Raw genomic sequence first — 12,486 nt, forward strand, 5'->3', positions numbered from 1 at the left:
CTTTTCTGTTACGTCGAACGGCTGGATCTCTTTCACCCAAGGCAATAAATGGCAATGCTTTATAATTTCCATTTTTAACTCAGGGAGGAATGTTCCTCAGGGTTCAAGAGGAAGCCGAGTAGGCGCTCTCTGGATTGTGGTGGGCCACACCGCGTCAAGAGCGGAGAATCCACAAGTTGGGGGTAGCAGATGGCCCAGCAAAGAGGAGAGATTGGGAGCAGATAGCCCGATCATTTGGATGAGGCCAAAAAAACTTCTGATTGCAAACAAATAGGTATTAGAAACATACCAAGCACACAGAGGTGTTTGCTGCTGCCGTGGACAGGGCATTCTCTGTTTCTCAGATGGGCACTCAGACAGTGACAGGCTGGAATCTGCTACAGAAGTTCCCATCTCTAGTTTGTCTTTTCTACCCCACTTATTAATAATTATGGGTAAGTAATATAGGAATCACAATTTAGACCACCTGAATTAAAAATCTTGCTCCACAGAGGATTTTGGGGGCAGTGAAACTATTCTGTATGACACCATAATGGTAGATAGGAGACATCACACATCTATCAAAACCCATGACATGAGGGCTGGGCGCAGTGGCTCATGCCTGTAATCCCAGCACTTTGAGAGGCCAAGGCAGGTGGACCACCTGAGGTCAGGAGTTCAAGACCAGCCTGACTAACATGGTGAAACCTCAGCTCTACTAAAAAAAAAAAAAAAAAGTACAAAAATTAGCTGGGCATGGTGGCACATGCCTGTAAACCCAGATACTTGGGAGGATGAAGAAGAATTGCTTGAACCCGGGAGGCAGAGGTTGCAGTGAGCTGAGATCCTGCCATTGCACTCTAACCTGCGCAACAAGAGTGAAACTTTGTCTCAAAACAAACAAAAAAACAAAAAATCATGGCATGTACCACACAAGGAGGGAGCCCTAATGTAAAAGGTGGACATTAGTTAATAACAATGTATCACTATTGACTCATCATTGTAGCAAATATACCCACTGATACAAAGCATCAATAATAGGGGAAACTGTGAGGACTGAGGGGTAACAGAGGAACTCTGTATTTTCTGCTCAGTTTTTCTGTAAACCTACAACTGCTTGAAAAATAAAGCTATGAATTAAAAACACATAAACCACTGATTCTGCCTTTTGTTGGCTGCGTGGCTTGGGCTAGTTTGGGTTTCTTCTACTTCATCGGCAAACTGAGGACAGCACCTGCCTTCAGAGTTGTTACGAGAAGCAAGTAACACCTGAAAAGTGCTTAGACTAGTGCCCAACACAGGGTACCCTGGACTTAGCCAAGATGATGATGATGATAATGATGGCAGCCACCACGGGCTCCGTATGGTTCAAATACTTCCATGCAGCATGTGGTGTCACACAGCAGCTCTGTGAGACAGGTAAGAAGAGCTGCTATCCTCATTTTACAAAAGAGAAATCCTGATGCTTAGCGAGATTATGTAACTTGTCCAGGGTCACATGGCCAGTAAGTGGTGAGCTGGGACTCAGACCCTCGCGTCTGCCTTCACCATGTCCAACTACTGTCTCCAAGACAGACAGACAGGAAGGAGCCTTTTCTGGCTGCTGAAAATCTTTGTACTTATCCAGCGTAACTTCCTTTTGCTAAGAAAGAGAGGGAGGGAGGGAGAACAGCCACTAAATGCCAGCAGGCAGGATCTGGGCACAACTGATACTAGAACGCAGACCTTCAGCTCCCAATCCACTGACCCACTATATAACATCCCATTCCACCCCATCCCCGAAACAGGCGTCAGCGGGCACAGTGATGCACAGAGGGTGCCGTCTTCCTCAGCCTCTGTTTGTAATCAGATTGGTGGCTGTGCCAGCCTATGGCTGTCCAGTATGGTTGGTGACAGTTTCCCCAAGAAGCTGCCTGGCCCTCTGGAGGTTGCCCTTCTCAGGAAAGGCCCTCTCCAGGCTGGACATCCTGCCCCTGCTGTCTGGGAAAGGCATGGAACTGTGATCTCCCTGCCCACAGTAGTAAATCCAATTCTTGCTTCTCTAACTCAAAATTTGCTTTTACATAATGACTTTGAAATGTGGATGTGTGACTTGTCTCCCAAGCCCACTGAGGCATCATTCCAACAGATGTTTGTTCAGAATCCAGACACTTCTTGCCACCAGGGCCACTGCACCTCCCCACCCACTTGTCCTGATGTCCTTTTTGCAGCTCTAGGCCCCTCGTCCTTCTCTTGATTTCTTGTGCTTTCTCCACTTCTGCTCCCCACACAGGGGAGTCTACAGAGGCCCACCCCTAAGGGTACCTGCTTGGTGATCTCACCTCCTCCTAGCCCAGCCACAGTGCCAGCTCCTGTGCTCAGGGTCCCACCCCCACCAGACTCTACCACCCTCTCCCCTTCCACAACCGCGCTTACACCGGCATGGTACAGAATAAAAAGTAAGGGTGGAGCAGAAGCAAGCTGATGACCGAAGATTCTCCATCTAGTGCCTGTGTCCGTCTCCTCTGCTCCCCTGAAATGCTACAAAGCACCTTTCTCTTCAGACCCTCCTTAGCACCCTGCCTCAGCCCGCTTCTCCCAGCCTTTCTTCTGTGGACACATAGCTCAGGCATCTCAGATGTATTTGGAAGAAGGAAAACCACACACAATAAAGCAAATTCTAAAGGAGGATTTAAATCCCTCCCACAACAACAAGGGGAAATCAAGCCCCAACGTGGGGCATGGGACGTTGGAAACCCAAACCGATAGGGGTCACATCGTGGAGAATGAAAAAAACATTCAATATCAGAAGTGGGGCAGGGTGCAGTGGCTCACGCCTGTAATCCCAGCACTTTGGGAAGCCAAGACAGGCGGATCGTTTGAGGCCAGGAGTTCGAGACCAGTCTGGCCAAAATGGCGAAACTCCCATCTCTACTAAAAATACAAAAATTAGCCACATGTGGTGGTGGGCGCCTGTAATCCCAGCAACTCAGGAGGCTGAGGCAGGAAAATCACTTGAACCTGGGAGGCAAATGTTGCAGTGAGCCAAGATCGCACCAGAGCACTCTCGCCTGGGTGAGGGGGTAAGACTCTGTCCAAAAAAAGTTCTAAAAAACCCCAAAAGTTGGGGATGAAGGCAGTGTTAGAGAGGGGAAATCATGCCCATCCCAGTTATGCAGGCAAATATAAAATAACACCTGTCAAGACACAAGAAAATTCTTCTATTTAGAAGCACGTTCTACAAGGTAGGCCATCCTCCAGCATCCTAAATCCTTCAAAGATAAAAAAAACTAACAAACAAACAAATTGGTTTCCAGAAGAGAAAAGAATACATGTGTTGCAAGATGCTTACTTGTTAACTTGCCCTCAGAAAATTCAACTGACAAATCATTTTCAGTACTTAACACACACAGGCATTACATCATCTTTGGGGTGAGCAGATTAAAAAGTGGTAACAGAGAGAAGCTAGTGTCTGAGCATGTATTCTGGGCCAAACAGTGTTTTCAGTGCTGATGGGTATTTAGATTCATTTCATTCCAACAATCCTCTGAGGTGGAGGTACATTTGACCCTTGAATAAATCAGGCATTAGTGGTGCCACCCCCTCTCAGTTGAAAGTCTATTAATATGTATAACTTTTTTAGATGGGATCTCACTCTGTTGCTCAGGATCTCAAGTGCTGCCCACAATGCCCAGCTAATTTTTTAATTATTTGAGAGACAGGGTCTCCCTCTGTTGCTGTGGACTGAAGCAATCCTCCTGCCTTAGTCTCCCAAAGTGCTGGGATCACAGGCAGGAGTCCCTGTGTCTGGCCTGCATATAACTTTTGACTCCCCAATAACTTCACTACCAATAGCCTACTGTTGACCGGAAGCCTTACAGATAACATAAACTGTCGATTAACACATATTGGCTTTTTGTTTTTTTGAGATGGAGTCTCACTCTGTCACTCAGGCTGGAGTGTAGTGGTGCGATCTCGGCTCACTGTAACCTCCACTTCCTGGGTTCAAGCGATTCACCTGCCTCAGCCTCCTGAGTATCTGGGATTGCAGGTGTGCACCATGATGCCTGGCTAGTTTTTTTGTATTTTCAGTAGAGAGGGGGTTTCAGCATATTGGCCAGGCTGTTCTCAAACTCCTGACCTCAAGTGATCCGCCTGCCTCAGCCTCTCAAAGTGCTAGGATTACAGGCGTGAGCCACCACACCCAGCCTGTTTAACACATATTATATATGTCACATGTATTATACACTGTATCACTGTATTCTTACAAAGAGTAGGCTAGAGGAAAAATTTTATTAAGAAAATATAAGGAAGAGAAAATACGTTTATTCAGTAAGTGGAAGCAAATCTTCTAATGGTCTTCATCCTCATGATCTTCATGTCGAGAGGAGAAAGAGGAGGGGTTGGTCTTTCTCTCTCAGGAGTGGCAGAGGCAGAAAAAAATCCACATGTAAGTGACCTATGCAGGTTTGTTCAAGAGTCAACCGTAATTATCACCCTCATTTTACAGATGGAAAAAGTGAGGCACATACTATGGTTTTAAAATGCAAACAAGGCTTTCACCTTTTATAGTCTAGTTAGGGGAGGAAGATAATACAATAATGGATAGACTTAGTGCCTGCAGGCCAGTTGTGGTGGCTCACGCCTGTAATACTGGCACTTTGGGAGGCCAAGGCAGACAGATTGCTGGAGCTCAGGAGTTTGAAACCAGCATGTGTAACATGGCAAAACCTCATCTGTACTAAAAATACAAAAATTAGCCAGGCATGGTGGCATATGCCTATAGTACCAGTTATTCAGGAGGCTGAGGCGGGTGGATGGCTTGAGCCTGGGAGGTCAAGGCTGCAGTAAGCGGAGACCATACCACTGCACTCCAGCCTGGATGACACAGTGAAAATCTGTCTCATTTTTTAAAAAGGAAATAAATAAAATTAAGAATTCACACCTGTAAGGAGCTAAAACAAGATGCCATGACAGCCAGGGACTCAGAGGGCCACTTTGGACTGGGTGACCAGGGAAAGCCTGTGAAGGTGCCAATGGCAAGTAGGAGCCTATCCTGGAGGATCTGGACAGAAACAGTGTGGTTCCCAGACACTCCAAAAGTCAGTCACAGAATGCAACTGTCACTGCTTCTGGTCTCACAGGTCGGGGCTGGGCCCAGCCATCTGTGTTTTTCAAGTCCCCCTGGTGTCTTTCATTGACAGGCCAAGGTTGAGAAGCACGAGGTTCCGTTCTCAGCTGTCTTCAAATACTCCAGATGTGTGGAAACTCATTGGTTCCTTATACAGACCAAATGTTTGAGTCCCCCGCAAATTCACAGTTTGAAGCCTGAACTCACAATATGATGGTATTTGGAGGTAGGGCTTTTGGGAGGTAATTGGGGTTAGACGAGTTCATGAGGGTACGGCCCCCACGATGGGATGAGCACCCTTATAAAAGGAGAAAGAGAGACTGTGTGCTGTCTCTCTGCCCCTCTGAGCATACGAAGGTGTCCATCTGCAAGCCAAGTCGAGAGCCCTCACCAGTCACCTTGACCTTGGATTTGCCAGCCTCCACAACCATGAGAAAGACATGTCTGTTGTTTGAGCTATCCTGTCTATGATATTTTGCTAAAGCAGCCTGAGCTAAGGTAGTCCTCTAGGGACTCAGAGTCACTGCCACTCGTGCCTACATCATACATGTGGCATGGAGAGAGACCTACTTCCCTTTTTCAGTGCTTGCTCTGCACAGGCCATGAAAATAAACATCAAGGCATAGAGGCCCATGTTTTGCCTTCAGATCTCCAGGGAAAAATTAATTATAAATTTTCCATAGACATCATTGAGCAAAAATAAAGCAGATTTTTAAAAATCTTTCCTACATTAAAAAAAAAATGGTTTTTAGGAAAATGGCTCCATTAAATAAGTGTTAACATTCAAATTTTTGTTTGAATTGCTTTTGTTCAACATTCAAATATTTATTGAACACCTACCAAGTGTTGAGCTGTGCTCTAGCCCAGAAAGCCACCCGAGCATCTCTTCAGGATGCCAATTCTGATTCGGGGAGCCTGAGACTCTGCATTCCTGATATGCTCCCAGGCGATGCTCCCATGCTGAGCACTAGGTCTCCAGGCCAGCAAGCACCACTTCTGACTTCATCCTGAAATTGCCTGGGAGCTCTTAAAAAGTAATGACTCCTGGGCCCTACCCCAAACCAATGAAAGCAGACACTCTGGGAGTGGGACCTGGACATTTCAAAATATTCCTATAAAGCTCTTGAGGTGATCTAAATATGCAGCCAGGATTAAAAACAGCTCCTCTGGCCACAAAAGAGGTAGCCCTCAAGGGTAGACACCCAGCAATGAAGTGAGTTATGTTAGTGACATATGTCACAAAAACATAAAAACAACACAGGCAGCAGGGCACGTTGGCTCACGCCGGTAATCCTGGCACTTTGGGAGGCCGGGGCAGAAGAATTGCTTGAGCCTAGGAGTTTGAGACCACCCTGGGCCACATGGCAAAACCCTGCTTCTACAAAACAAATAGAAAAAAATAGCCTGTGGTCCCAGCTACTCGGGAGGCTGAGACAGGAGGATCACTTGAGCCAGGGTGGTCGAGGCTGCCATGAGATACGATCACACCACTGCATTCCAGCCTGGGTGACAGAGTGACAAAATTAAACAAAAACAAACAAACAAAACACACAGGATGATAAAGGGGGAAGGGAAGGGTGGTGGCTGGTACTTATGCTGAAACACAGACAATGAAATCAAAATGCTAACACCAAGATCTGGGGATACAACCCCGGGCAGAGTCCATTTTCCATGTAGAGTCTTCAGGAAAGACTAGAGCAGGGTCCCATTCATGTTTTTGGAAAACAAAGTTCTTCCTCTCACAGGTAAAGACGAGCATGAGAAGGCACAGGCCATAAAGACACACACTGGAGGTTCTTATGGAGACATGGGCTCCTGTTTGTGGGACACCCACTCCAAGTGGTGCCTTAGCACAGGAGAGAGCTCTTAAAGCTCCATCTTCTGACATCCCTGAAAGGCCTCACCCAGCAGAGCTGGACAAGGTGCCCTCCAAATCATGGAGGCAAACTTAAAGCAGAAGCCTGAAGAGGAGGCAAGATGCCCTGCAATTCTTTATGAGGAAACCCCACCAACTGTGCAGAAGGGAGGCAGCCATCAGACAGCAGCATCTGTCACACACCTGAAACTCTCACTTGAAGCTCTAATCCAGCCTTCCTTATCACAGCAAGCCCCAGGATGGGAGGCCAGGGTGAAGAGGTGTAAGAATTGAGTGTTTGCTCTCCAGGTGCCCAACCTCACCGACTCCCAGGCGGAGTTCTGGTGGTGGGCATGGAGCCTATGACCGAGGTCTAAGCCAGTCCTGGGCCCAGCACTCCCTTGGCCAGATCAATCTGCAAGGGTGGTCATGCGGCCCAACTCAACCCAACGGAACTTTCTGGCTTCTGCAGAAGCTGCTCAGCCTCAGCATATTTGAGTCTGGGAGAACAAAAGGTTGGGCCAGTGGTAACCACCTTCCCATGCTAGATGATAAGTGAGCCCAGAGATGGAGAAACAGCAATTGACACCTCGTAATCTTTGACTTCACACTGCCAGTTACTGAGCCACTAAATTTCTATTTCTGCTAAACCCAGTTCTGTCACAGCAACTCTAAATATCCCTGCCTCATCTAGTCCCCCAGGCTACACAGAAGGACACTGGACCAGCTCATCCTTCTCTGTGCACCTGCAGTGCCTCCTGCAGGGCTGCTCACTGGGAAGCCTCTGGAGTCCGTCAATGTCACCCAGCTTTCCCTGTATTGAGATCTTGCCCTCTCTACTCTAGTATAAGCTACTCAATGACAGGGGCTTGCATCTTATACTCCCCACTACGTGTCCAAAATAGAGATGGACACACACCAGCAGGTGCTTGCTACACAGACTTGTGAAATGAAAAGGGGGCAGAGATTCTCATAGGCTAGGGAGGAAGATGCTGGGAGGGAAGGCCGGCCACAGCCCCTATCTGGCCTGAGAGGAGAGCTGGGGACTGTGCAGGACAAGGGAGAGTCCTGGCACCTGGATCCAGGTGACCCCAGTATGTTCCAGCTGCCCAAGACATCTTAGGAAGCCACTAAACTTCTGAGCTTTGTGTATCTTGTCTTGGCAAAAACATGATAAGGATTAAAATGTGAGATACATCAAAATGCACTTTCCATCATTCAACCCATATTTATGGAGTCCTTCCTATGGGCCAGGCTGTATTCTGGAAACAGTCAACACAAAGCATAATGCAAAAGTTAACCATTTTTAAAGATAGTGTCAAGTTCCCTCCACTTCCCTTTCCACAAAAGGGACAAGGTAAGGCCTTCCTGTGGAATAGAACAGACACTTTATATGTTAATTGAATGATTTTTAATCAGACAGCTGAAGACAGACACAGAGCCCACAGTGGGGCAAAGGAGAACTCTATGGTAAGAAAGGGATCCCTGTCTAAGCGACAGAAGTCACGGAAGGCGCATGGCCAGCCCAGGATAAGGGCACCAGCAAGCTTGAAACCACCCAAACATTCCCCAACCCTGATTCTTTATCCAGAGTAGCAAAGGGTTTCCACGGGGATGGTGCCAATTCCAGCATTTCTGGTCCCTGGAATGGGTGGGAACGGCCCCCAGCATTAACCATCCTTGGCCTCACACATGTTTTTCAGTGTACAACCAATGACCCTTGTCATATGTCAGTTGGCCCACATGTCCACCAGCCTGGCTGATGAGAGGAGACACCCTGGGGGAGGGAATGACAGAATGACACCCCTGCCTGCTGGGTCACCAGGATAGGAGGAATCACCCAGGTTCCAAGTTAATCCCAGCACTTCTCTGCAAGCCTGCGCTTGTCCACCACCACGTCCTTCCCGGTGGACTTCTCAGAAGCCATCTGAGGGCAGGGAAACTGATGGCATAAAAAACAGTATGAAAACTTTGACAGAAGGTCGCCCTCTCCTAAGCACAGGGAACCAACCAAAGGTTTTAGTTACACAGGCCTAGGCTCTCAAACCAGCTTTACCACTTATGAGTTCTGTGACTTTGAGCAACTTGTGCCTTCTCCCTAGATCTTTCCTGACCTGTAAAATGGGGACGAGACTTGCCTCACAGAGTATGACAATTAAACACATGGGAACTCCCATCCAACCCTGCTCCTTTGCCCTGGAGCTCCATCTCCTTTTATACCCAGTCCCAAACAGAGCCTTCCCAGTTTCTCCCAACAACCCTGCAACAGGCAACTATTCTGCCCATTTACAGGTGAGAAAACAGAGATCCAAAGATGATGTGATCTGCCCAGTAACTCAGTGGCAAAGCCATCTATATTAAAACCTCACAGTTCCCTAAGGGCCTGTGAATGTATCATCCCCGCAGATCCTCCTCACAAAGACCTTAAAGGTTGGAACCAGAGCTCAAGCATAGAAGTGCCTGCGGTCTGGGCAGTGGCTGTGATTTCTGCTCTCTGCCAACATGCTCTCTTCTCCTGAGAATTTTCTTCACTCATTTAAGCAAAGCCTGTCTGTGGCAGGAGAACAGACAAGATGTCACCTCTGGGTCTCTACTGCCTCGGACCCCCAAGAAAAATCTGAAAAAGAACATCAAAATGGGGCAAGCAGAATCAGTCTCCAGGGCTGAATGACACCCTGCAGACTCCCATTTGAGAGAAACGGCTGCAGCACCCCAGAGCGTCCTGCCCCTGCATCTGCCCAGGCATGCCCAGACCCTGGTGGGCCATCTCAAAGCACCATTGCCACAGCAGCTGGATCTGCCACTGCGAGAGCTCCAGTAATGGATACAGTGAGCAAAAGGGAAAGAAAACAAAGACATCTCAAGCCGCAAACAAAATCAAGAGGGCAGGGAAAATACTTAGCCTTCAGGAACACTGTGAGAACAAAAAATAACATTTTAAAACTCTTGAACGTGACCTTTTCAGTTGCTGGATAAAGAAAGCACTTGAGTTGCTTAGCAGCACCATTGACGAATGTCTTTATGTTACCTTTCAACACCTCACGGCCACCCTTTCCCACTCAGGTCCACAAATCGCCTTTCTCAGCTCTGGCTGTAACCACCCACATAAGCACCATCTCCAGGTCAGGCCAAACGCCTTAGTAGACTGGGTGGAGAAGAATCGATTTCTTACCAGGATCTGTGCAGTTCTTGGCTGGCTGTGTCCCATTCACTGGGGCCATCAACTTTCTATTTCTCCACGTGTCTGGCAGGACACGTTTGCTAGCAGAAGCTGTTTTGTGCCCTGGATTGGAAAATAAGTTACAGATACCATTAGGTCAGTGTGATGGCTGCATTTCCAAAATGATCTTATATTTGTGTATCTATGTCAGCAACTGCCCTGTTTGCCTATTTGGAGCCATCTTTAGGAACTGATAGGATGATTGGAAGTATAACATAACCTGCTTACATACAATGGTCTGTTTCCCGGATCTAGTTCACCGTTTCCAGTCCCAGATGGGTCAGCATGTGACCTGACCTTGGCCAAGACTGAGGTGGTCTCAGCACCTCATAGGTGCAACAAACGGTTTAGATAGGTGGCCCTTTAGGTGTTCTTCCTGTAAAAGACACTCTCAGAGGGCCCCTGCCCTGGAGGAACTACAAATGAATAGCAGCAAGTCAGCAAGCAGGTGGGCATGATGCGGTCTGGCTGATGCGGTCTGGCCCAGTGCTCCTCACACTTGAATGTGCATGCAGATCACCTGGGGATCTTGTTAGACTTCAGATTCTGATTCAGCAGGTCTGGGGTGGGACCTGGGATTCTGCACTAACAAGCTCCCAGGTGGGGCTGATTCTGCTGGTCCAGGGGCCATACTGAGCAAGAGAGAATTCGTGGACACCCACAACCAAACACACTTAAACTCCTAAAGGTAATTCCTGATCCAGCAAATAAAAATGATCCTCATGTTAAGACCTTCAAAGTATTCATTTACCTCTCCTGATGCTCATTGCTTCAGCTGAGTAATGATACCTCTTCCATAATGCTGACATCTAAGAGCCTCTAGGTATGTTGTTATTTCTGGTGTGTAATTGGGGAGGGGGGTGGGGAACAAAAAATAAAAAAAACCACTGACTTGCCCAATTGCAAAGCACCAGGTACTAAGATATTCAAAATAACCTTCCTGGGTCTCATTGGAAAGAGCCATTTTTAAACCCTGCATCCTCAAATCACAAAGTAGGTTTCGAAAGGCAGTTATTTCGAAAACTTTAATCAAGTTCCGCTTGATTTTACCTTTCAGTGTACACCTCTAAATGGCCTCTGGATGTTGATGGCCTTTCTAACTGCTCAAGAAGGTACCACCCACTTTACCTCCATGTCTGGGTGTTTAAATCACCAGCATTTCTTTTGTTTTTTTACATTTGAAAAACAAATGAAACAAAAGGTTCACAGCATCCAACTCAAAATGAGACGATTAGGGAAGTGAATGTTTCCTGAATTAGAGAAGTGAATGTCTCCTGAAGGTTACACATGGGGTCACATCCCCCTAAACAGATTTCTTTGGTTAGTTCCTTCTCTCTTTCCGCTTCACCTGAAATTTGCATAGCCTAAGCTACTCCCAAATCCCTCTTGGAGGAGGGGGCACAGGTCGAGGCTCCACACACCCGGCTTCTCCCTCCGTAGGAGTTAAGGGGAGTTGAGAGACGCGATGCTGATACATGGCAGCAATACCCCGCGGCAGACTGCCCCAAAGCTTTAGGGTTGGGGAAGAACACCTCAGGGCACCCAAGGGACCCCTTTGAACCAGGACAGGGGCGAGACGCAGTGGCAGTTCCTGCGGCTCTGCAGAATAGGAAAGCCACTCAGTTTCGCCCACCCCAGACCAAGAGAATCCTGCCTGCACCCCGCAGTTGCGCTGCCCATTCCGGGCGCCCTCCCGGGACGGAAGCGGTTCTTGCTTTCGTCTTAGTAACACACACCTGCAGCCGCGTCCTGAGCCCCCAGGGGCCGCGCGTAGCTCGGGGGAACCGGCGCCACCACGCAGAGCGTCCATCAGCCCTTCTGGGCGCGCTCTACCTGCCCGGCTGGGAGGGGACTGGATGAACCCTTGGGACCAAGCTGACGAGGAAGAAGGGGGGAAACATCTCGGAGCCGCCCCGAGACTCCCCAGCCAAAGCCCCCAACTCCCCAGGAAAAGGGGGCCCGTACCAGCACCCACCCAAGTTGCCGAAGAGGCCGGACGCACAGCACACCAGGGCCAACACCGCGCACACGAAGCCGACTTGCTGCGGCAGCATCTCTCGCCTCCTGCGAACTTTGAGCGGCCGGAGGGTCCCGCGGGGCGCCATCCCGGAGCGCCTGGGTGCCGTCCCTGGGAGAGGATGGGGAGCTTCAGCGGCGGGAGTGCAATCAGTGGCCGATCGGCGCTGGAGCTGTAGCAGTAGGTGCGCGGCTCAGAGGCGAGGAGCCCCGGGCCAAAGCCTCATGTCCCGCGGGCGAGGTCTGCGGAGGAGCCCCTTGGGAAGGTGGAGACGCGCGACGCGGCCGGAGCTCAGAGTCCCGTGC

At 48.7% G+C, this 12,486-nt stretch overlaps 1 protein-coding gene across 3 annotated transcripts in view; it reads right to left on the reverse strand.

Moving 5' to 3' along the window:
- SLC24A4 (solute carrier family 24 (sodium/potassium/calcium exchanger), member 4) overlaps positions 1–12,486 on the reverse strand; it is a 174,057-nt gene that overhangs the window by 160,531 nt on the left and 1,040 nt on the right. For 2 of the 3 annotated variants that reach the window (XM_011949391.1, XM_011949390.1), the window contains exons 1-2: positions 12,140–12,486; positions 10,117–10,227 (exon numbers count right to left, since the gene is read on the reverse strand). In XM_011949391.1, the coding sequence (XP_011804781.1) occupies positions 10,117–10,227; positions 12,140–12,269 (241 nt within the window). In that variant the 5' untranslated portion in view covers positions 12,270–12,486. The remainder of the gene's footprint in view (positions 1–10,116; positions 10,228–12,139) is intronic. The other variant, XM_011949392.1, reaches the window with a different exon arrangement.

Source organism: Colobus angolensis, unplaced genomic scaffold, assembly GCF_000951035.1.
Source record: "Colobus angolensis palliatus isolate OR3802 unplaced genomic scaffold, Cang.pa_1.0 Scaffold3, whole genome shotgun sequence".
NCBI lineage: Eukaryota > Metazoa > Chordata > Mammalia > Primates > Cercopithecidae > Colobus > Colobus angolensis.